The sequence below is a fragment of the Amblyraja radiata genome, chromosome 10 (assembly GCF_010909765.2).
Source record: "Amblyraja radiata isolate CabotCenter1 chromosome 10, sAmbRad1.1.pri, whole genome shotgun sequence".
Lineage (NCBI taxonomy): Eukaryota > Metazoa > Chordata > Chondrichthyes > Rajiformes > Rajidae > Amblyraja > Amblyraja radiata.
This window is the reverse complement of record NC_045965.1, coordinates 31,755,336-31,780,286: the sequence shown is the minus strand read 5'-3', so window position 1 is coordinate 31,780,286 and position 24,951 is coordinate 31,755,336. Positions and strand designations below refer to the sequence as shown.

Below are 24,951 nucleotides of genomic sequence, written 5' to 3'. Positions count from 1 at the left end.
ATTTCATCCAGCTGCAATTTAAAAAGGTTTGGTGCAGGGTTCAAAGAATAAAAATCACCACAAATGAAGCTGCAAATATTTAATTGGCCCACTTTGTATTGAGCAATTTTATAGCATGAGAGTACAAAGCAGATGAATCCATGCACAGTTAATTTAATTTTCTGGAAGTATTAATGAAATGCACATTCCACTGAAATCCTGCTGACTATAAACTGAGATGAATCTATTATGTTTAGTTTAATGTGGTCCATAAATAATAGTAAAGAGAGAGTTTGCTTTTTTGTCATCTTAGGCATTGACACTAGTATACTTTCATAATTTTCTTTACATTCATCTAATTGATTCCACTTTCAACAGAAAACTTATGTCCTGACTCGGTATTTAAATAGCTTTTCTGAATAATAGTGCAAACAGCACTAGATTCTTTGTTTTACAGCCAAAGTAGACACTTGAAGAGTAAATGAATGGGTTTAGAAACATGGAAGATAGGATCAGGAATAGGCCATTTGGCCCATCACGACTGCCCCATTATTCAGCATGATCATGGCTGATCATCCATTTCACTACCCTGCCTTTCTCCCCCTTTGGCATTAAAAATTATATCTTGCCCCTCCTTTAATAGATTTGATGTCTTGATCTCTATAAATGGCAGGGTTTAGAAACATAGAAGATAGGATCGGGATAAGCCATTTAGCCTTCAAGTACAGGAGCAAGAATAACATACAGCATGATCCTCTACAGATGCTGACCGTCTATTTTAATACCCTGTTCCTGCTCCCTCTCCATAGCCCTGGATTTTTTTGGCAGTAAGAAATATGTACTGCTCCTTCTTCAGTACATATCTTGGTCTTTGCTGCCTTGTTTCATGAACAATTCCACACATTTACCACCTGCTGGTGAAGAAATGCCCCCCATCTTATGGTTGTGACCCCTGACTCTCAACTCTCCAGCCATTGGGAATCCAGTCTTTCTTATTCTGTTCCAATCTTACAGGTTTCTATGAGATTTCCTCCCACTTTTCTACACTCCAGAGCCAGTTGGCCAAATCCATGCAATATCTCCTCAGCAGCTGGTCCTGCTATCCCAGCTACAGTGTGTTATTCTGGCTCCTGTACTTAAATCCTCTTGCACTGATGACCAACATCCCATTTGCCTTCCTAATATTTGCAACACCTGAACACCTCTCTGAGTAACGGATGTACAAGAACGCCCAGATCTCATTGGACCTTCTCTTTTCACAATTTACTACCATACTAATAATAATTAAAACCAAAGTATATAACTTAATATTTGTTCACATTAAACAGTAACTCACGTGCACTAGCAAGATAACACAACCTTTCTAAATTGCATTAGAGCCTCTTTGCATTCATCTCACAGCTCACAATCCTCTTCCCCAGCTTTGTGTTGTCTGCAAAGCTGGAAAGTTACTTTTTTTTTCCTCAATCAAATTATTGCTCTGTATGGTGAATAGATGTGGCCCAACCATTGATCCTGTGGCACCCCACTCGTCAGTGCTTGCAACAAAAAAGGTCTGTTTATTCCTGCTTTCTTGGAGTTCAAATATTGTACTGGACAATGATTATGTATTCTATTAGTCCATCTGGTTTCCATTCTATTCATCAGCAACTGTGATAAAGCATGCTGGCACTAGGTCACAATAGAGTTGATCTACTCAAATCCTTAGCCATGCCTTTGTTACTTGAAAGCTTTTGGTCTTCTGACTGGCCTCCCAACTTCAAGCTTGCATAAACAAACCGATCCAAACTCTGCTGTCAATTCCTAATTTATACCAGGTAGTATTCATGCAGTACAAAATGCACACTGACCTATACTGCTTCTGGACCATAAGTGCTTCAGATTTAAAGTTAATGCTTGTTTTGAAATTCTTCCACAACTTTGCTGCTCTCTTTCTCTGTATCATTTTCCATCCCTACAAACATCTGATATCACTGTTTCAAATCTAGCCATGTATATCTTTTTTAATGCTTCATGCTTGGTGGGCATGTTTTCAGCGGCAATAGCAACATTCTAAGTTCTTGGCCTCTCAACATCCCTCTCCTCTTTTTATGATACTACTTAAATTCTATCCAAGAAACCTTTTGGAGATCTGATCTAATACCTTCTTACAGTAGATATTAGATGTGGATTTACAGTGGTGGTAATGATACTATGATACCAGAGCATTATAGTTATGTTACTGAGGTGGGAACAGGGATATTTATATTCAATTAAATAAAAGTTCTGATTCAGTAATTTTTTTTTTTACAAAGATTATCTGCTACCTTTATCCAGTTTACCTTGCATATGGCGTTTTTGGCCATTTGTAGTGCATCATAAAGAAGTTGAAGAGCGAAGCAATAGATACATTGATAAAAGACTGATTACCAGTTAGATTACATGCTCGGTCTCAATAGCAAGGCTGCAAGGAATTTTAGAGCTCTTCTATCAGGCAGCTACAGTAACTGCATGTAAACATGTCAAAGGAGTACCACTGTTTATTATTCATTTTTCTCTGAAGATTGCCTCTTAAAAACAAAATAAATAGAAGCATGAGTGGGCCAAGTGGTTCCTCAGGCCTATTCCTTCACCAACAACAATCATGGTTTCTCTTCTGCTTCAAGACCTTAGAGTTTAGAGATACAGCGTGGAAACACATCTCTCGGCTCACCGAGTCCACACCGACCAGCGATCCCCGTACACTAGCACTATCCTACACACATTAGGGACAATTCAAAATTTTACCAATTTTACAATTCAATCAGCCGACAAACCTGTACGTCTTTGGAGTGTACGAGGAAACCGGTGCTTCCGGAGAAAACCCACATGGTCACAGTGAGAATGTACAAACTCCGTACAGACAGCACCCATACTCAGGATCAACCCTGGGTCTCTGGCGCTGTAATGCAGCAACTCTACTGCATCCACAGTCCTCTGGGCAGTGACTCAAAATCCTCTTAATACAGAGGTTTCTCCTCATCAACAACCTGAATTTCTGTCCCCTGAGGAAATTCAGAGAGGCAGTTCATGCACAAATCCATCAAGACTGTCACCACTTGGTTTTGGAATGCTAAGAGGCAACTTAGTATTGTGCTATATTTGGACCTGGCAATGATCATTTGCATCAAATGGAAGTTTCAACAGTTTTTTGTCATACAAAAGAATATCATTGCTCATTCTCCCAACAAAACATCCAAACAATTGCCCAGAAAATGACATACCAGGCAGTTAATTGGAGGTTTCAACTGCTCCACCACCTTTAAAGATAGAAGTCAAGGTTGGCACTGGATGTTTTCAAGCGTTGTGAAAAATGCCAGGATTTTGCCATTAATGCCATTAGTGCCTTTTCATGCCTTTTTTTTAAATGATTTCACCAAAATAATGCCCTTTTCACGATCGTGTGCCTAAATCAGCCTCTTTTTGCCGTTTTGCTAAAAGGTCGTGCTATTTTCTCTAGTTGTACCGTGATTACAATGACGTTTTCTATGTCAACAAGTTAATAGTAATGTTATTATTAAAGTGTTAACATAGTATAAATTACAAGAAAATTTCCACCATCGGGACGAAACCGCGGGCGCCTCCGTCGGTCGTTTATTTATTCGTGCCGCTGCTCGCTGGTTCAGTCTTCTCCAAAATCCATGAATCTTTTGGAAATCTACATCTACTGGTTGGAATTGGGAATTTACAATTCCTCCATTACTTTAAATGAGTCCATATGTTATCTCAGGAATCCGACCTTTCTGTCCTGGGCCTCCTCCATTGCCAGAGTGAGCACCACCGGAAACTGGAAGAGCAGCTCCTCATATTCCGCTTGGGCAGTCTGCATCCCAGTGGCCTGAACATTGACTTCTCCAATTTCCGGTTGCCCTTGCTGTCTCCTCCCCTTCTCAGCTCTCCCTCAGCCCTCTGGCTCCTCCTCTTCCTTTCTTCTTCCCACCCCCCCACTCTGCATCAGTCTGAAGAAGGGTTTTGGCCCGAAACATTGCCTATTTCCTTCGCTCCATAGATGCTGCCGCACCCGCTTAGTTTCTCCAGCATTTTTGTCACAGGGATATTGGCAAAGTTCCTATTTCTGGAATTTTATAAGCTCCATCCTTTGATTTGAAACATCCTCTTTGTCAGCCACTTGTGACTCACTTTTCATTGTGGTTTTTTGTGCCTTTAATAGTAACGTAAATATATTGAAAAATAGGTGCAGGAGTAGGCCATTCGGCCCTTTGGGCCAGCACCACTATTCAATATGATCATGGCTGATCATCTAAAATTAGTACTCTGTTCCTGCATTTTCCCCATATCCTTTGATTTTATGCGTTACATGAATTAGCACAAGGTACCTTGAATAAGTGCACAGGACAATAGAAATTACTCCCACTTAAATCAAGGCGTAATACACAATTCATCTACAAAAATAGTGTGGTGTGGCACCGAGACAAATTGGGTTGAGTTCCCTGTACCATGTAGATTGGGTTGGGCTCAACCTGGGGCTCTTCTAACATCTTCAAGAATATGTGTGGCTCCTTCCGCAGTCCTGAGTAATTCATGAAACCCATTGCTATATATCACCAGTGCACCTCCCAGCTTCACTGACATTGCTATATATCACCAGGGCACCTCCCAGCTTCACTGGTTGTGGATGTATTAATGCCAAAATGGTTTGACCAATCTTTGAGTGCTATGCCTACAAATAATGATCTTGGCTAGTTGGACAGTTTAAATGAAAATGGAGTTCAAACTTTATCATGTCAAAAATTCATTTTGGGAAGTTACAGTGAAATAGTAAAAGAACAATTGCAGTGGAGGAATAGAAGGATGCAAGGGTCCCAAAACAATAAACATTGCAGATGCTGGAAATTTGAAATAGAAAAATAGAATTTATCGATGTATCATGAAAGAGAAACAGAAATCATTTTATAGAGACATAGAAACATAGAAAATAGGTGCAGGAGTAGGCCATTCGGCCCTTCGAGCCTGCACCGCCATTCAATATGATCATGGCTGATCATCCAACTCAGCATCCTGTACCTGCCTTCTGTCCATACCCCGTGATCGCCTTAGCCACAAGGGCCACATCTAACTCCCTCTTAAATATAGCCAATGCACTGTCCTCAAATTCCAGAGATTCACCACTCTCTTATAGTTTGATAACCGTTCATCATAACTGAGAAAGATTAGAATTAAAGAGGTTCTACATTGCAAAGAAGAGGGAAGTGGAGGAGAGAATAATTTGTAATTGGGTCAGTGGTTAGGATGATTAAATGACAAAAAGCATGATAGTGTGAGGTGAAAGAAGCTGATGTTGTGATAAATCAAGAGGAAAAAGATCAGTTTAGAGAAATGTAAATAGGAAGAGCACAATAATTGCATGACATTGCAGAAGGGAAATATTGTAGATGCTGGAGATTGGAAAAAATAACTATTGTACATATTCCTTGTCTAAAGATGTTGAATTCAGTATTGAGCCCAGAAGCTGTAATGCGCTTCATCAGAAGCTGGGTGGCTGTTCCTTGAGCTTATTTTGAGCTTCAATGGAGCTGCATATGAGACAGAGGACAAAATCCAGAGCTGGAGTGGGACAGTGGGTTATAGTAACAGGTGACGACTCAAAGCACAGCCATAGTTGTGAGATCAGTGGAGGTGTGCTAATTAGTGATGTCTCCCAATGCAAAGGAGACGACAACTAGGAATTTAAAGGTACAGAAATTTTAAAACAGGGATTTTTAAAATGTGTGTCTTTATAAATAAAGGGATTATGGGCATTAAATATAAAAACAAAGCTATGATGATGAATTTATACAAGGTATTGATTGGACCACAGCTGCAGTTTGGACATCCCATTATATAAAATATCCTGAAGCTCCAAAAACATAAATTGCAATGATATAAGAGTTGAGGGAAATCTTATGAGGGTATGAAAAGCCAGTGTGATTATGTGTGATTATGGGTTAAACATAGAAACATAGAAAAATAGTGCAGGAGTAGGCCATTCGCCGTTCAATATGATCATGGCTGATCATCTAAAATCAGTACCCCGTTCCTGCTTTTACCCAAATTCCCTGATTCCTTTGGCCCTAAGAGCTAAATCTAACTCTCTCTTGAATAGAATAAATAGCAATATCAATGCAATAGAATCAAACAATTAAGGAAAGATTTTAGGAGATAAACTGTGAACGGTTATTTCAATTGGTGACTGATACAACTGTTCAGTTTATTCTAAATGGAAGGTTGATCAAATTTTTTTCATGTGGTAAATTTTAGAATACAGAATCTATTACAGACATGTCTATCAATGCAGAATAGGCCATGACATTTAATAACCAAGATAACCATTAAAAAAAAGAATTCCAGATAAAGTACATGAAAAGGGATGAATGGTATCATATTTATGAGATATTTGGCTGCAAATATAATTTGCAATAATGCAAGAGATAAATGTAAAGTATGTCCTGTTTCATCGTGGCTGTTTCGATGTTTATAAGCTGTTTCTCATTTAATTAGGATTTTTAAGGGTCTACTGTCAACATGTAGCTGAAGATAAAATAACAGTTTGTAAGATATAATGCACAAATAGTTTCTGTTCTTGTCAGTATTACCTCCAAGGTCTCATTGTGCTTGGTTATTTTTGAAGGGTTTTTGTTTTGTTTCTGTCATATAAATGTGTGTTTTTTAAGTTTTCTGTGACATTTATTCACTGATTTCATTTATAATTAATGTAAGCCTTGTATAAGAATTTGCCATGGTAGCATTTAGGGCATTACCATGTCCCTTAGGTTTAGCTAAGCATCATATTACATGCAAAGAAACAGCTATTTTAAAATGTTGATTTTTGAATTATGTTCCCTAGATCCTAAAAGTGGTGTGTCTTCAAAGCCTTATAAAGTAAGCCTGCATTTCCACTTGTGCAGGTGAATTTTACATTTGAATTATTTTGCATATCCTGTGAGACAAACATAACATTCAGGAATGATAACATAACTATAATTTTGTAGCTCCATTTACAAACATCAATTTTTGTTCCTTTTGTTGTGCAGTCTTCTGATGTTTCCTCCATTTTTGCCCGAACACTCCCTATCCTGGATACTCCGTGTTGCCCAGAGTCATTCTCTATCAACATACATGAAGTCCTAAAGGAAATCCTGATGGTTCTACCCACTAACCAGCTCCCCAACACGAGCATCTGCCCACCACTCCCCACATGCACAATCAGTAACTTACCCATCTTGCTCGTCTTGAAATAATGAAAACTCTTTATGGTTGTGAAAGATGCAGGGCCTCTTATCTTATGCACAGTACTTTGGATCTATCTTAGATTTTAAAAAACATTAGCTGGCCCACAGCATGCTTTCAGCTTAATGCATCTTTCTGGCATGGAAACATTTTTCAAATGATATATTAAAAAAATATTTCCATTTAAGCTTTGAGCAACATGTAATGGCTTCCAAATCTGTGGAACAGTGGTGCAGCTGGTAGAGCTGCTGCCTCACAGTGCCAGAGACCCGGGTGCTGTCCCCGTGTGCTGTCTGTGCGGTGTTTCCACATTCTTCCTGTGACTGCATGGGTTTCCCCCAGGTCCTCCAGTTTCCCCCACATCCCTAAGATGTGTGAGTTGGTAAGTTAGTTGGCTACAGTAAAATCATAAGATCATAAGTGATAGGAGAAGTATAGGGTCATTTAGTCGGTCCATCAAGTCTACTCCGCCATTCAATCATGGTTGATCTATCTCTCCCTCCTAACCATATTCTCCTGCCTTCTCCCCATAACCTCTGACAACTGTACTAATCAAGAATCTATCTCTGCCTTAAATATATCCACTGACATGACATCCACAGCCTTCTGTGACAAAGAATTCCACAGATTCACCACCCTCTGACTAAAGAAATTCCTCTTCATCTCATTCCTAAAAGAACATCCTTTAATTCTGAGGCTATGACCTCTAGTCCTAGGCTTTCCCACTAGTGGAAACATCCTCTCCACATCCACTCTATCCAAGCCTTTCACTATTCTGTGCATTTCAATGTGGTCCCCCCTCATTCTTCTACAATCCAGCGAGTACATGCCCAGTGCCATCAAATGCTCATCATATACCTACTCATTCCTTGGATCATTTCTTGCAACCCGCCTACGGACCCTCTCCTGAGCAATCACATTCTTCCTCAGATATCGTGCCCAAAATTGCTCACAATATTCTAAATGCGACCTAACCAGCGCTTTATATAGCCTCAGCAATAATCCCTGTTTTTGTATACAATCCCTCTCGAAATAAATGGTAGCATTGCGTTTGCTTTCTTTACTACCGATTCAATTTGCGATTAACTTTCACCGATTAACTTTTTGGGAATCCTGCACTCCCATTTCCCTTTGCACATCCGATTTTTGGATCGTCTCCCCATTTAGAAAATAATCTACGCCTTTATTCCTACTACCACAATGCACGACTCCACACTTTGCTACACTATATTCATCTGCCACTTCTCTGCCCCCTCTTCCAACCTATCCAATCCTTCAGCAGAGTCCCAGTTTTCTCTATACTACCTGCCTCCCAGCTATTTTCTCTCCAGAGATGCTGCCTGTCCCACTGAGTTACTTCAGTATTTTATGTCTATCATGATTAGAATGTTTACACTGAAGTGAACGGTATTATAGATGGTAAAGATGGTTATCAATGGTTATAGCAAGTTCCTGTTCATTTGGGCAAGTGGGCAGAGGAATGGTTAATGGAGTTTATTGCAGATAAATGTGTGGTGTTGCATTTTGGGAAGTATAACAAGAGCAGGACCTTCACGGTAAATGGCAGGACTCCGGGGAGTGTTGTAGAGCAAAGTAAAATTTCATAATTTCTTGAAAGTGGCATCACAGGTGGATAAGGTGGTCAAGAAGGCTTTCAGCACATTGGCCTTCATCATTCAGAGTATTAAGTATGGAAGTTGGGATTTTAGGTTCAAGCAGTACAATGCGCAGGTGAAGCCACAGTTGGATTATTGTCTGAACAAGGGTCTCAACCTGAAACGTTGCCTATTTCCTTTGCTCCATAGATGCTGCCTCACCCGCTGAGTTTCTCCAGCATTTTTGTCTACGTTGGATTATTATGTTCAGTTTTGATCATCCTTTTATGGAAAATATGTTGTTAAGCGGTATAGAGTGCAGAGAAGATTTACGAGGATGTTGCTAGGACTTGACTGCCTTGTGGCATCAGCTGATAGTCAGACCACTTGCGGTCGAACCCTCGTCAGTGGCTACGAGGGCTATCGTGTGGCGTCATGGGGTTAAGGGGAGTGTCCTGCTATATAAGCATATCTCACCTTGAGATCAATCCAGTTGACAGGTAGCTGAGCTCGAGACAACACCCTCGCTCAGCTGCAGCAGCAATGACAATATGTTAGAGGGGACCAAACGTGTATGTATTTTGAACCTATTATGTCAGAATAAAGCAAATGTTTATTCACCACGTTCGGTGCCGCTACAGCCTGATCTATAGGGAGAGGTTGGACAGGCTAGAACTGTATTCCTTGGAGCCGAGGAGGATGAGAGATGATTTTATAATGATGTATAAAATCATGAGGGGAATAGATAGGGTAGATGCACAGTTGTTTATCCAGAGCAGAGGAATCAAGAAACAGAGTCTTCTTGTCCTGGGCAGAGCAGTTCCAAAACCAGATTGTGATGTTTCTGGACAAGATGCTTTCCACAGCCGCTGAGTAGAAGCACTGGAGAACACTCTGAATTTCGTCAATTGCCTGAGGTGGTAAAGGCGCTGCCTTGCCTTACTCACCAGTGCAGCAGCGTGTGATGTCCATGTCAGATCCTCTGAGATGTGGACTCCCAGGTATTTAAAGCAGCTCACCCTATCCACAGTATCCCCATTTATCTTCAGTGGTGTGTAGGTCCTCGGATGTTGTGCCCTCCTATAGTCCACGATCAGCTCCTTAGTTTTTTTGATATTCAAGAGGAGGCTGTTGTCCTGACATCAGAGTGCCAGATCAGCCACCTCTTCCCGGTAGGCCTTCTCATTATTTTCAGTGATCAGGCCCACCACCACAGTGTCATCAGCAAACTTGATTATAGAGTTGGAGCTGAACCTAGCCACACAGTCATGTGTGCACAGGGAGTACAGTAGGGGGCTGAGGATGCAACCCTGGGGGATAAAGAAGAGCAGGGATCACTGCTACCGATAGACCACATACTCGAGGCCTCAGCTAGGTCGTGGCGTATTTTTCAACATGTTGAAAAATGCCCATGAGTAAAAAAAGGTCGCCATGGAAAGAATCGATACGTTTTTTACTCGTAGGTTTAGTCGAAGTAGGTCGTAGTAGGTCGGCATGTTATTCGTAAGTAATCGAGGGCAGTCAAAGGTAATCGAATGTAGATAGTCTTCAGCATAGTCGAACGGAGGTCGAAGGGAGGTCGAAGGCGATCGAAGGAGGTCGTCTTCACTCTTCACTATTCGGTGTCCAATTATCCCAAAGACGTACAGGAAAGCAGACTATTATCTAAATGGTGGCCGATTAGGAAAAGGGGAGATGCAGCGAGACCTGGGTGTCATGGTACACCAGTCATTGAAAGTAGGCATGCAGGTGCAGCAGGCAGTGAAGAAAGCGAATGGTATGTTAGCTTTCATAGCAAAAGGATTTGAGTATAGGAGCAGGGAGGTTCTACTGCAGTTGTACAGGGTCTTGGTGAGACCACACCTGGAGTATTGCGTACAGTTTTGGTCTCCAAATCTGAGGAAGAACATTATTGCCATAGAGGGAGTGCAGAGAAGGTTCACCAGACTGATTCCTGGGATGTCAGGACTGTCTTATGAAGAAAGGCTGGATAGACCTGGTTTATACTCTCTAGAATTTAGGAGATTGAGAGGGGATCTTATAGAAACTTACAAAATTCTTAAGGGGTTGGACAGGCTAGATGCAGGAAGATTGTTCCCGATGTTGGGGAAGTCCAGGACAAGCGGTCACAGCTTAAGGATAAGGGGGAAATCCTTTAAAACCGAGATGAGAAAAACTTTTTTCACACAGAGAGTGGTGAATCTCTGGAACTCTCTGCCACAGAGGGTAGTTGAGGCCAGTTCATTGGCTATATTTAAGAGGGAGTTAGATGTGGCCCTTGTGGCTAAGGGGATCAGAGGGTATGGAGAGAAGGCAGGTACGGGATACTGAGTTGGATGATCAGCCATGATCATATTGAATGGCGGTGCAGGCTCGAAGGGCCGAATGGCCTACTCCTGCACCTAATTTCTATGTTTCTATCTAGACCCGAAATGCACCCATTCCTTCTCTCCAAAGATGCTGCCTATCCCGCTGAGTTACTGCAGCAATTTGTGTCCATCTTTGGTGTAAACCAGCATCTGCAGTTCCTTCCTTGACATGAGCTTACCGTAACAATTCCATCTGTTTAATCAGATTTAACTTTCTCAGTTGCTGTTATCTTCAAAGGGATACTCAAAGGGTGACTGATTTTTCCTGACTCCTCAACTCTGCATCTCAAACCAAATTCCTGTAACAAAATTTCAACTGCTAGAAAATTATATCACAATCAGATATGAATCTGAAATAAAAAGATAGATTATATATTCAAACTAAATTTCCATAAGGTGGGGTATATATTTTATCACAATCTGAACGTCTTTTATTTGAGAATTACTCATTCTTACAATTTAAATAGAAATAAAAATTCCTACACAGGTACAGCTACAGTTATTAACCAGGGCCATAAACACAGACCTGTGGCTTTTTCTTTACAGTCCATGTATGTCTGTGATATACTTTTGAATTGATTGATTAGTAGGACTGGATGTTACAATCCCTAAGGTTTTTCACTACAATTGACATTTGGTATTCTTGGGGATGACCATTAGGTGATTTCGCTACCAATCAGACACATCTTCAGTTGTGTACCTCAACGTCACTGGGTGTTTCGGCCTTTTATCACAAGACACCCTCAGTTGAGGCAGGCCCACCGCAGGGTGATCAGACCTGGGTGTGTGTGTTATGGTTAGCCTCATGGCAGCCCAGACAGCATCTTTTCTCTTCAGCTACAGCCAGTGACTGCTCCATTCAGCTTTTTCCCTTCCATCTTCTTCTCTACACTGACTGTGGCTGGCAGTAAGATATTTCACCAAATTTGCTCACAGGATTTAAAAAAAACAGAGCATCCTGTAGTGGAATTTTTTTTAGTTAACTGCAAGATGTTAATGATCTGACATTTTAGTGGTTATCAATAGTGCATTATTTATAGCACTTGTAGCTGCTCTGTATATAATCCGTGCCTCTCTTTGATGGACTGCAGTTCTCCTCGAAAATCAGAAATAAATTGCATCCTGTAATTGAATATGTCAAAGTATGTGTGTGTATAATTCACGACTGCATTATGACACATGGCACACACATAAAATTACATTGACCTCCAGAATTTATTTAAAAAGAGCATGAAATTTGCAGGGTTAAGCTCCTTCATTTAGCCATTGAAAAATTATTTTACAAATGACAGTGTTTACTTAGAACATTTCATCAATTTTAATGTATGTGAGTACATTTATTTATTCTTTTGGTGTATTATACTCATAACTTTTCTCAAAGATAAAATTACTATAGGATTTCTTTGTGGTTGGATCTTGAGGAGCACAAATAATGTCCCAGGGAAATGTTTTACTAACTTCACTGTGATCATTTCTTCCAATGTCTGAATTGTGGCAGCCATCATTTGTTGGCATCATTGGTGAGGTGACAACACTTGACACTGATGTGAAGGAAAAAAACGGCCTGTAATTTTAGAGTTCTCAGTTAAAAAATAGGAGCGCTCTACTTTTAAGTTTGTTTTTAGACATTTTACATAGAACAAAATAAAGATTGGGAAACAATAGCAATCTAACTTAATCAGAATTTTGAAAGAATTATCCTGAGTGAGTTTAACTGCCCAGAAAAAATGATTTCCAGTCAGAAAGTATTGGTAATAATGATTGCTTAGCACACCATTAAAAACTTAGTTGTATCTCAATTTGCAATGTTAACCTTGGCAACAATGTTTTCAATGAGAAAAGTGGATAAAATATCAAAATGTTCTTTATTTCAGTGCTCAGGATGAAAGCTGGCTGTGATGACTAGAGCAATGCATTGTGTGATGAAGCAGAATATTACTGACAACCGTTTCCACATTTTTTGTACTTAACCAAGGATGTGTAAAATCAGAGGTGGATGCTAATTTTGCACTGCAAGGATATCGATTACTGCCAGTTTTGCCATCAAGATTTCTAAAAAATCAGATTCAATGTGTCAAAGAATATCAGTTTATTTTTGAACTTTGCCCCTAAATGAGTTTTCTTTGCCAGTGACATTTATTAACAGTTTGAGCATGAGCAGTGTTTATTGAACATTGCAGTTAAAGGCTAATACAAAGCGCACCTGACTTTCTAAGAGTAACTCCAGGCATGTGAGGCTGGCCATCAGAAGCACTGGTTCAGTAAATTATTGGTTTAGCAACAAAGCTCTTTGTAAGTCATCAAACTGATGGATGATTGTCTGAACACACACATGATGGCAATACCAACTGTGGACTTACTTACACATCTGCTAAACAAAAGTAAAGTAAAATGTTCTAACAAGCCCTGCTTGGTTCTTTGGGAGATTTCATGCCATGAGAAATATATTTATCATCTCTATTAACCAACATTTTTGCAACCTCCCTAATGTGACCTGTTTTATACGGTTTCAAAAATGAAAACTTCTGTTTAATGTGCAGTGAATCAGAAATGTGGGCATGTTCAAGCTCCAAAATGGTTTGAATATCCAAGCACTGAAAATCCAGGGGCTGAATTAAAGGATATGGATCATGTGCAGGCAGATGAGGTTTGTTCATCTTGGTATCATGTTCGGCACAAATATAGGGGGCCGAAGACTGTACTGTGTTCTAAGAAAATCCTCAGATTCAACTTCAGTTTCCAAGGTCACTGCGGTGATTTCAGAGATCTTTGAAATTTCCAGCAAGTTTGAGGGTTGAGGTGAGAAACTAACTGACCTTGGAAGGAATGTGAGGTGTCCATACCAATCCTCACCAAAATTATGTTAGGCTTGGACCAATCTCCCTTTTAATGAGTTGCAGTGGAATAGGACAGAAATTCCTGCCAGTTCCAACCTCCAAGCTCCTATTCTAGTCGATATACCTGTTTCAGTCCTGACTCCACCCACTTGGATCAGCTGTGACATGGTCCAACATTACCATGGAGTCAGGACTGAATTTCTGTCCACATACCACCGCCAACGGACCTCTTGGGTTAATAACCTGGAAGGTCAAGGGCCAAAAATGTATTTTCATTGATAGGTGCCATTTCATTGACTAGACTGAGGCAGGCACATTATCATTTTAATACAGGTCTATCCTCTGCCATAATTTAACGAAAATGTTCCTAGGGACCAAGGGAGGGGATTCATCGTGAGAACTGGTTATCGTTGACCTATCCAGGGTTTTATATAATTAAGGGTTGGGATGGGGTAAACGTGACCTATACTTTGTTTATGGGGGGTGTTAGTGGATCATCTTAATTGATCAATGACAGGTAAACTAGGTTGGTAAGGGAGGGGGATGTTGGAGAATTGAACAGATTGGTGCCTTGGGTCTGAAAATCATAAAGTTCAATCCAATCAATACTCTACGTTGGCGAACGGTGTTAGGAAGAATCACGACCAACTAACGCCTTGGTTTGGAGGTGAGGAGGGAGAAATATTTGATGCATTAGATGGGGAGGTGGGAGATGGAAGATATCCAGACTGATCAATCTCTTGAGTAGGGCAGAGTTGGGGAAAACTTTGATATAAATCATGTTTCCTACCAGAAAAATAATAAATTTTCAGTTGAATAATGCTGGAGAAATTAAGTATTATGCAGTTGCATTTCGTGGCACCATCATTCAGCAGGTTCCTGTAGGACTTCAGCAGGAGCCTATAGTAACAGGAATGGCGGAGAATACAAACTAGCACTTTGTGTCACGTTGATGAAGAGCTGCATTGCTTTAAATCTCAGACTGAGATCTCCCCTCCTTGCGTAGAGGAATAAAGTATTCCCACATAAGAACTCAAAAGAGTGATAAATGTTACTGGAATCCTAGCCAGCATTCTTTCTCATCCAAAATTGAACAGAAAAAAAATTATATAATGCTTTAGGATATATTTAAACATAATTTATGTTTGGACAATTATTTCTTTTTTTCAAAGATAAACACAAGAAAGTGTATATGGGCTGATTCACAGTCCCAGTGTCCTCTGCTTGAAACAACATTCACAGGATGCATTCCTGCGGAAATTGTGTATTTGTGAACTCTGATTATCTGTCTGTTATAATTAACTTTTGTGAAATTGGGTGAGTGGATCCTGTTACAAGAAAGTATTCCATTAGGTCAATTTATTCCACATTCTTCCATCCTACACCTTATCCAATTAAACTGCATTTTAAGGAAACATCTCGTCCAGTTTCCTTTGTACACTAAAAATGAATTACACAAAACTAATTAACTATATTTTCTGGATTGTCTATTCTTATCTGACTACCTTCCCTAGTAAGAATTTTCCATGGTTTCAGGAGCTCATGAACAATCATTCCTAATTCTGCATGGCATTTTATCATCTATTGCATTAGTTCTTAACATTCAAAATCACAATCTTAGCAAAACATTAGCTTTTTTATACAGAACATTCAGACTGCAGAAATTTAATTTGTTTTCTCTATTATTTCCCTGTTTTAATGATATGGAAACAAGCTCAAATACACTTTGTTCTGTCATAGGCTAAAAATGTTAATCGCGGTGGAAAGTAACATTGCAAATAATACCCTAAAGGTCCTCGTAAATCATGAGGGTTTCCTAGTTTTCATCCCATTTCTCTGAAGGAATGGCAGATTGTGTTGGCAGAGCATGCTCAGTATATCAGGCAGATAAACTCAATGCCATGAGATGTATTGTTGTTATTATCAATTCATTTTTACTTCCTATCTAATTGAATTGACTAAATTGCTGCCACTAAATGGGAAAAGCTTGTTTTCACGCAATTGGTGATTTTATCAATATCAGCTTATTCACAATGGATTTATTTGCATTAGCCCCAAAATTGAAATTAAACCCAAAATCATACAAATAAGATAAAGAACTGCAGAGTATTTAGGGTGGCACAGTGGGGCAGCAGTAGAGTTGCTACCTTACAGCACCAGATACCCGGGTTTGTTCTTGACTACGGGTGCTCTCTGTATGCAGTTTATACGTTCTCCCTGTGGGAGACCACGTGGGTTTTCTCCTGGTGCTCTGGTTTCCTCCCACACTTCAAAGACAAGCAGGTTTGTACGTTAATTGGCGTCGGTAAAACTTATAAGTTGTCCCTAGTGTGTAGGATAGTGGTAGTGTATGGGGTGATCGCTGGACGGCAGGGACTCGGTGGGCCAAAGGGTTTGTTTCCGTGCTGTATCTCTAAAGTAAACTAAAGTATGTTAGCTAAAAAGCTTAGATGGAAAATTGAGTTTTCTTGTCTCAAACGGACCAAACTGTCCAAAGTATACTGATAACTGACAATAGCAAGCCTTTGTCACAGCAGTTAAGCCTTGTATTATGATTAATACGTTATTCTGTTGAGTGGAGGAAGCATTACACTGCAACTTACCACATTGTTCCTGGAGATGATGATCTGACAATGTAGATCCAGCTCTCAAATGTGAGCTGACTCGTGAGATTAGGCGTGAGATTTGTTAAAAAGGAAAACAAAATGAATTAATTTGTACTCATGGAAAATTAAACATGTTGATTTCTTTCAATATTTATAGATGCTATCTTGAAGATGGTACTTCGAAGGGAGCATGGTTGAACCGGTCCAGCATCATCTTTGCGGGGAACGACAAATGGTCCGTGGACCCGCGGGTTTCAATCGTGTCAAGCACTAAACGAGAATATAGTCTTCAGATTCAGAAGGTTGAAGTCACTGATGATGGCCCATTCACCTGTTCAGTCCAGACCCAATATAATCCCAAGACTTTGCAAATGCATTTGATAGTGCAAGGTAAGAAACATGGAAACATTGTGAGGGATGCAACAAAGCATGAATCCATCAAAAATCACAGAAAGACCAAGGATTATATTAAGCATTTGGTAGTTCAGAAATATGCAATGTTAATTGCCTATGGACATGCTTTATTTACTCAATATTCTTCCCTTTTCTAAAGCTGATTTCTGAGATAAAAATCCATTGGCTTTTGGTGCCAGTGGAAGAACATTGTCTTCCTTCTTTAATTTAAATGCTATAAAAGATAACTGAGGGTTATTTCATCCTCACTCAAATCTGTACCAATGGTCATGTGGTAATGCTCAAAAGATCAGACCCAGGGGAATCTTTTCCTTTCCTAGCACTGCGGCCAGCATTAACATTCTGATTGCTTACTGCTTCCAGTAAGATTAGATAATTCAGCACAGTTAAAAACTGAACCACATCTGTATGGATAGAATTCAAGCTGAGCAGTTAATTTAATGGATTAACCTAAAGAGCTACATTGAACTAACAATTAAGGTGCTCAAGGATTACATCAGAAATTGCATACAGTTGGACAAAGAATAATTTACATTTATATAGCACTTTGACATGTAGTTACATTTGTTATTTAGGCAAACCTGCATGTGCACTGCAAATTAGATCAATTCTGCACAGGAACCTCAGCTTAAATATGGTTTGATTGAAGTTTAAACTCAAAAGTAGCATAACTCAGAAATACTGGATGCATTAGTGATAATTTTTCAAAACTCTTTAGATTCTGGAGTAGTTCCTGAGGATTGGAGGGTAGCTAATGTAACCCCACTTTATAAAAAGGGAGGGAGAGAGAAAAAGGGGAATTACAGACTAGTTAGTTTAACATCGGTAGTGGAGAAAATGCTAGAGTCAGTTATTAAAGATGGGATAGCAGTACATTTGGAAAGTGGTGAAATCATTGGACAAAATCAGCATGGATTTATGAAAGGTAAATCATGTCTGACGAATCTTATAGAATTTTTCGAGGATGTAACTAGTAGAGTGGATAAGGGAGAACCAGTGGATGTGTTATATCTGGACTTTCAGAAGGCTTTCGACAAGGTCCCACATAAGAGATTAGTATGCAAACTTAAAGCACACGGTATTGGGGGTTCAGTATTGATGTGGATAGAGAACTGGCTGGCAGACAGGAAGCAAAGAGTAGGAGTAAACGGGTCCTTTTCAGAATGGCAGGCAGTGACTGGTGGGGTACCGCAAGGCTCAGTGCTGGGACCCCAGCTATTTACAATATATATTAATGATTTGGACGAAGGAATTGAATGCAACATCTCCAAGTTTGCGGATGACACGAAGCTGGGGGGCAGTGTTAGCTGTGAGGAGGATGCTAGGAGGCTGCAAGGTGACTTGGATAGGCTGGGTGAGTGGGCAAATGCATGGCAGATGCAGTATAATGTGTATAAATGTGAGCTTATCCACTTTGGTGGCAAAAACAGGAAAGTAGACTATTATCTGAATGGTGGCCGATTAGGAAAAGGGGAGATGCAACGAGACCTGGGTGTCATGGTGCACCAGTCATTGAAAGTAGGCAGAAGGTACACAAAAATGCTGGAGAATCTCAGCGGGTGCAGCAGCATCTATGGAGCGAAGGAAATAGGCGACGTTTCGGGCCGAAACCCTTCTTCATGAGTAGGCATGCAGGTGCAGCAAGCAGTGAAGAAAGCAAATGGTATGTTGGCATTCATAGCAAAAGGATTTGAGTATAGGAGCAGGGAGGTTCTACTGCAGTTGTACAGGGCCTTGGTGAGACCACACCTGGCGTACTGTGTACAGTTTTGGTCTCCTAACCTGAGGAAAGACATTCTTGCCATAGAGGGAGTAGAGAGAAGATTCACCAGACTGATTCCTGGGATGGCAGGACTTTCATATGAAGAAAGACTGGATAGACTTGGCTTGTACTCGCTAGAATTTAGAAGATTGAGGGGGGATCTTATAGAAACTTACAAAATTCTTAAGGGGTTGGACAGGCTAGATGTAGGAAGATTGTTCCCGATGTTGGGGAAGTCCAGAACAAGGGGTCACAGTTTAAGGATAAGGGGAAAGTCTTTTAGGACAGAGATGAGAAAACTATTTTTCACACAGAGTGGTGAATCTGTGGAATTCTCTGCCACAGAAGGTAGTTGAGGCCAGTTCATTGGCTATATTTAAGAGGGAGTTAGATGTGGCCCTTGTGGCTAAAGGGATCAGGGGGTATGGAGAGAAGGCAGGTACAGGATACTGAATGGCGGTGCAGGCTCGAAGGGCCGAATGGCCTACTCCTGCACCTATTTACTATGTTTCTATAAAAGCGTGGATGCGCAAGTTTCTAATTAGATACCCGATATCGATGTTACTTTTCATATGAATCCACAATGCAACAGTTTGCCTTATCTTTCTTTTAGTTATTATTGCATTTGCACAGCAGTGACTTTTTAGGCACAGTGTGAACCAATCCTATTTTTTTGCTTTAATGCAGGAAATATTCATTGTATGAGAATAGTCATTAGCTATCAATCCTGCTCCTTCTGTATTTCAAAAACAGTCAATTAATTCACACAGATATTATCCAACATACTTCTTTTTGTATTGATGTGGATAGAGAACTGGCTGGCAGACAGGAAGCAAAGAGTAGGAGTAAACGGGTCCTTTTCAGAATGGCAGGCAGTGACATAATGGGTAAATAATCAGGGCTATATGGAAAGAGCAAGTGTATGGGATTGAATTGTTGCCATCATGTATTTGATATTCTGTAATGACTATGAATTTGTGACTCAGAATTAACATGGGATCTTAGGATTTACAAGTAGAATCATTTGCTTAGAAAAAATACTATTTGTTCTTGTTTTTTCATAGATGTTTGCATCAAAAGTACTATGCAACTGTTAAAAAGTATTTCACTCATTTCCTGTTAAAACACGTTCTCAGGGAAATTGGTACTTAGTGTTACAGTTTCCTGGGATGGGTTTTATTTCCCCATTGCACTTTGTGCATGGAATAACACAATAAACCTATGGGCACGTTTTAATTACTCAATGACAATAATTTCATCGGATATCACAATATGTGACCTCATTAAATAACTTACAATCAAACAAGGAGTATGGGCAACACCAGTTTTTCAGGGAACGAGGTGGTTGCGTTCCTAGAAAATTGTCTGTATTGTGAATTTCTGTAACATGGAGGTTGCCTGTGTGTTGCAGAGAAAGTAGTAAACTGCAATTAATCAAAATTTGCAGTCATCAATTTGAGTTAATCTAAAATTCAAAGGCTGCAGGTGCTGAAAATCTGAAGTATAAACAGAAAAGATGGAATTTCTTGTTAACTGAAGCAATGCCTCTGTCTCTTAGTTACTGTCAGCTTGCCAAGTATTTCCATTGTTTTCTGTTTCAATGTTTGAATAAAAATGAGCCCTAGGAACATTGCTTTTATCTTTAAAAATTCACCCCCTGGATTTTTTTTTGGTACATCATAGCCGGCAGACCTCTCAAAACACATCCTTGAGTCAGTATGTGAATCAATGGCAGCTGACTATCTCGAAGAGCAGCTGCCATCTGTGAAGGCATCAGGCTTTTTAAGGGAGAACAAACCACAATAATTATTATTTTAAAGCATGGAATTCCAAATTTCAGTACCTTTTCTGATGTCAGAATTGGCATTAAAGATATAAGAAGAGCCTCAATTATTCATCGTGGAAGCAGGCCATTCAGCCCAACTCATTCATGCAGTCCAAGATGTCCATCTGAGCTAGTCCCATTTGTCTGCATTTGGCCAGTATCTCTTTAAACCTATTCTATTCATGTAACTTTTCAAATGATTTTATAATTTGTAATTGTACCCACCTCTGCATCTTCCTGAAGTTTTCTATAAGCACTGTATGTTACACTGTATGTCAGAGGAATTGCAGAAAGATTTCCCAGAATATTCTAGGGAATAGGACCTTCAGTCATATAAATACAATGAAGACATTGAGATCGTACTTCTTAGGGCAGGGAAAGTTGAAAGATAATTTCATTAAAATGTTCAAAGTCACAACTGGTCTTAACGTACTGATTGAAAATAATCAGTTTTCAGTTACTGGTCAATCTGAAGAAGGGTCTCGACCCGAAACTTTGCCCATTCTTTCTCTCCAGAGAAGTGGCCTGTCCCGCTGAGTTACTCCAGCATTTTGTGTTTACAGTTTATGCCAGCATCTGCAGTTCTTTCCTACATTATAGATTTAGTATGGCTGGATTAAGAAGCAGAGGGGCCAGGAATACAAATATTTTTACACAAATAGCCTGCTACATGAAGGTGAAGTAAGTTTGATATAAATTTGCTTGCTGTTTGAATGAAACAACATTGCAGTGGTACAGGGGCAGAATCAGGGGGTAGGACTACCTGTTGCAGTTAAACAAACTAGCCTGGCTTTGAGGCTCTAAATGTCCTCCTGAGTTGTAACAATTCTGTGATTCTTTGAAGCCATTACAAGTTGTAAAGAATTGAAAAGAAAATCATCAAAATCAAGGAAAGTTTTCACGACCCCAAGCTTGTGTTTAAAAGCATACAGATTTTAGAAGAAAAGGAGCCATGATTTTTAAAAAGTGGTTCGACACTTTAGAGCTCTTAAAAGGTAATCATTGGAGTAAGAGACAATGCAATGAATCTGAGTGATAATCTACTGAGGAGGAATAATAGACATAAAGTGCTGGAGTAACGGCAAGACAGCTTAGCTGAAGAGAAGGAATGGGTGACGTTTTGGGTCGAGGCCCTTCTTCGACCCGAAATGTCACCCATTCCTTTTCTCCAGAGATGGTGCTTGTCCTGCTGAGTTACTCCAGCATTTTGTGTCCATCTACAGTTTATACCAGCATCTGCAGTTCTTTCCTACACACGAGGAGGAATAATAGTTAGATAACTATCATTACCACTGAGTTTAAGACAAGAAATCAGCCTCCTGGTGCTTATATAATCATGAAAAATCCAAAATTGTTCTTGGATGTGATGCTACATATGTGCTTTTGAGGACTTGATTTTCCTTTTGTGTATTCTTGTGGTGATAGTTTGATGTCAATTTCATCCTGGAGTTTCTTTTAAAGAATGCAATCAAATGCACCTATTGTTCTCACTTCCTTTTCCTGCTCAGAAGTGCCCTCCTACCTACATTCATTCAGAACAATTCAAGCAGTGATTATTGATTGATATTCCAATGTTACCATATTTTTCTGCACCGCTATGCTCTTCTATTCCAAGATTTTCCTATGTCGGATAGCAAGAAAATCTCAGTATTAGTTTGCAGAGAAAACAATTGGCCTTCCTCTATAGGCAAAGATTGATAGAGTGTGGAAATAGGCCCTTCAGCCTAACTTGTCCACACCTGTCAACATGTCCCAACATTTCCCCTTCCCCTGAAACATATGTCGTCTGGTCCTCCATTCACTTACTCTGGATAAGAGACTGTGCATCTACCCGATCTAGCTCTCTATCTAAGTGCTCAGATATACCCAACACTAAATTATGTATTAATTACCAGACTGACTTTAGTTGGAAGTTTGTCAAACATGAGGAATCTACACGAATATGTTATTTAAACATTGGATGGCGGCGATTTTCAATGGGATGCCAGTCTCTCTTATTGACATTTGAATTCTACTAAACAGAAAATATCACCACACACTTACATAGTTTATAGCATATACTTTGCATTTTTGGCAGTTTGGAAATTTATAGACTATCTATGAATACATCAGAATATGATGGAAGGAAAATATGTTCAGCAATTTGAGAAAATATTGAAAAAAATAAAATATTTAATGGATGATAGCATTTTATTGGGTGAGAAGGCATTTCAATATAATGACAAGTGTGCAATCCATCTCCTACTAATGCTTATGATGTTACTGTCTGAATTGAATATACTTTATCTGTATCAATATCTTGAGCATCAAGAATAAAATGTGTGATTGCCAATAAGTTCAGAAACATTTGTTTTATTTGCCAGACCGCATGGTCATAATAAAGTATTCCTTTTTTTGAAAGACTGTTAGTCTTTAAGTTGGGATTTGTTCGGACAATGTTTTAAAATTCATTTTTCATGAAATGGGTGCTGCTAGCAAGGGTAATATTTAGCGGCCATCCCAGGTGTAGTGCCCAGAAATAAACCCAGGAATTCAGTTAGCATTTAACCATGTTTTTGCCTTATCTTAATGCAGCAATTCATTCATGACTCTTGCGCTTCAGACCTCCAGAGATATACACCAACATTTCATTCACTTTTGTAATCATTGTTGTACCTGCCCACCAGCTGAGAGTGATCATTAAATCAATCATGGAATTATTGGAATTTATAATGCACCAGCAGCTAACCAACTCACCATGGCCATGCCTGGTATCCTCTCTGATGGGCCACAGTTCATAGCTTCTGGCCAAGTTCATACCCCCCCCACCCCCCCCATATCTTTGCACGTCCCCAATCCGTTCCGCTCGTCACTTACATTTCCTGTTTCTTGTGTTCTATCTTGTGTTTTATGACTGTTGGCAGATCAATTTGTATCCCTCCTGGGATAAATAAAGTTCTATCGTATCGGAATATTAAAGAGTTAAGATGAACACTTCAAACACCATGTCATTAGTGTTTGGTGGTCTAAGGCTTTGGACTGAGTACTGGAAAATTAGATGACTGTAGTTTGGGAATTGGTGGCTGACATGGTGGTGGGCCAAAGTGTTTGTTATTGTGCTGTATAATAGTATGAGTCTACAGTGACCCTTGTGCATTCCCTTTGGGCTTGTCTTATTTCCATCCGGTAGCTTCTACATAGTAGCACCCAGGCCCCCCGCCCCCCGCCCCCTCATCTACCCCCGTTCCTGCATTCTCCCTTGATTCCGTTAGACCTCTTGAAAACATCCAGTGAACTGGCCTCCACTGCCTTCGGTGGCAGAGAATTTCACAGATTCACTCTCTTGGTGAAATAGTTTTTTCCTCATCTCAGTCCTAAATGGCCTATTACATATTCTTAAACTGTGACCCCTGGTTCTGGACTTGGGACATCGGGAACATATTTCCTGCATCTAACACTTTAAAATGTTGAAGAAAGTCATACTCAAATGCATCTATTTTGGACCAACCCAATTACATGTTAAAGCATTATACGCACAAATTCATAGCCTCTACCAACTAGGATACAAGCATCTACTGGAAACATTGGCTTCTCCATTTTCTCCTCAGTAATTTACACTGTGGGACAAAACATGGGCTAGATATTGTCCCTTCTTGGACCATATGGTGCCAGCCTTGTGCTATCTGTAAACAAGTGTACAGACACTGTCTGGTGTTTAAGTCAGCTTTAATCATCAGTCATAATGGCACAGTACAATACATGTTAGTTCCACTCTACCACTAGTGCGACTACGTAATATAGGAAGTGAGTGTTAATATGAAGTGTTCAATAGGGTGGAGTTAGTGGTAGTACATTACTCTGATTGGTTCACATGCAATAACCAATCTACATCCTTCCCCGTAGAGGATAGAGTTGGTAATCAGTTGTTAGAATACATGCGGATAAACATACTCGCCGTATCTGTCCGGCGGACAAACCCCTCCCCCTCCGTTCTGGAATAGTTAGTAGGGCTGGGTGGTGGAGAAGCCGAGAATGAGAACGCAGCCTGGGAACCCGGAGATGAACGGCGTGGTGAGCATGCAGGTCCAGCGGTACTGGGGAGTGAGGGAACCAAACGTCGCAGGGAGTGCATGCTGGGGTCAGGGGGTCGGGGATGGACAGCAGCAGCAGGGGCCTTGAAGATCAACGGCGGGGCATGAGGACCTGGAGGAGCAGGTCGCGGTTCGTTCACGGGCAGAAGATGTTGACAGCTGCGCCAGTACAGAGCACCATCGATGTTGACAATGTAGGAACGAGGTTCCTTGGATGATCCCTCTATAAAGCCCAGTCGGGTATGACCA

At 40.1% G+C, this 24,951-nt stretch overlaps 1 protein-coding gene across 1 annotated transcript in view; it reads left to right on the top strand.

The window, feature by feature from the left end:
• negr1 (neuronal growth regulator 1) overlaps positions 1-24,951 on the top strand; it is a 390,630-nt gene that overhangs the window by 208,734 nt on the left and 156,945 nt on the right. Inside the window, exon 2 of the mRNA XM_033028493.1 lies at positions 16,789-17,021. Within this exon, the coding sequence (XP_032884384.1) occupies positions 16,789-17,021 (233 nt within the window). The remainder of the gene's footprint in view (positions 1-16,788; positions 17,022-24,951) is intronic.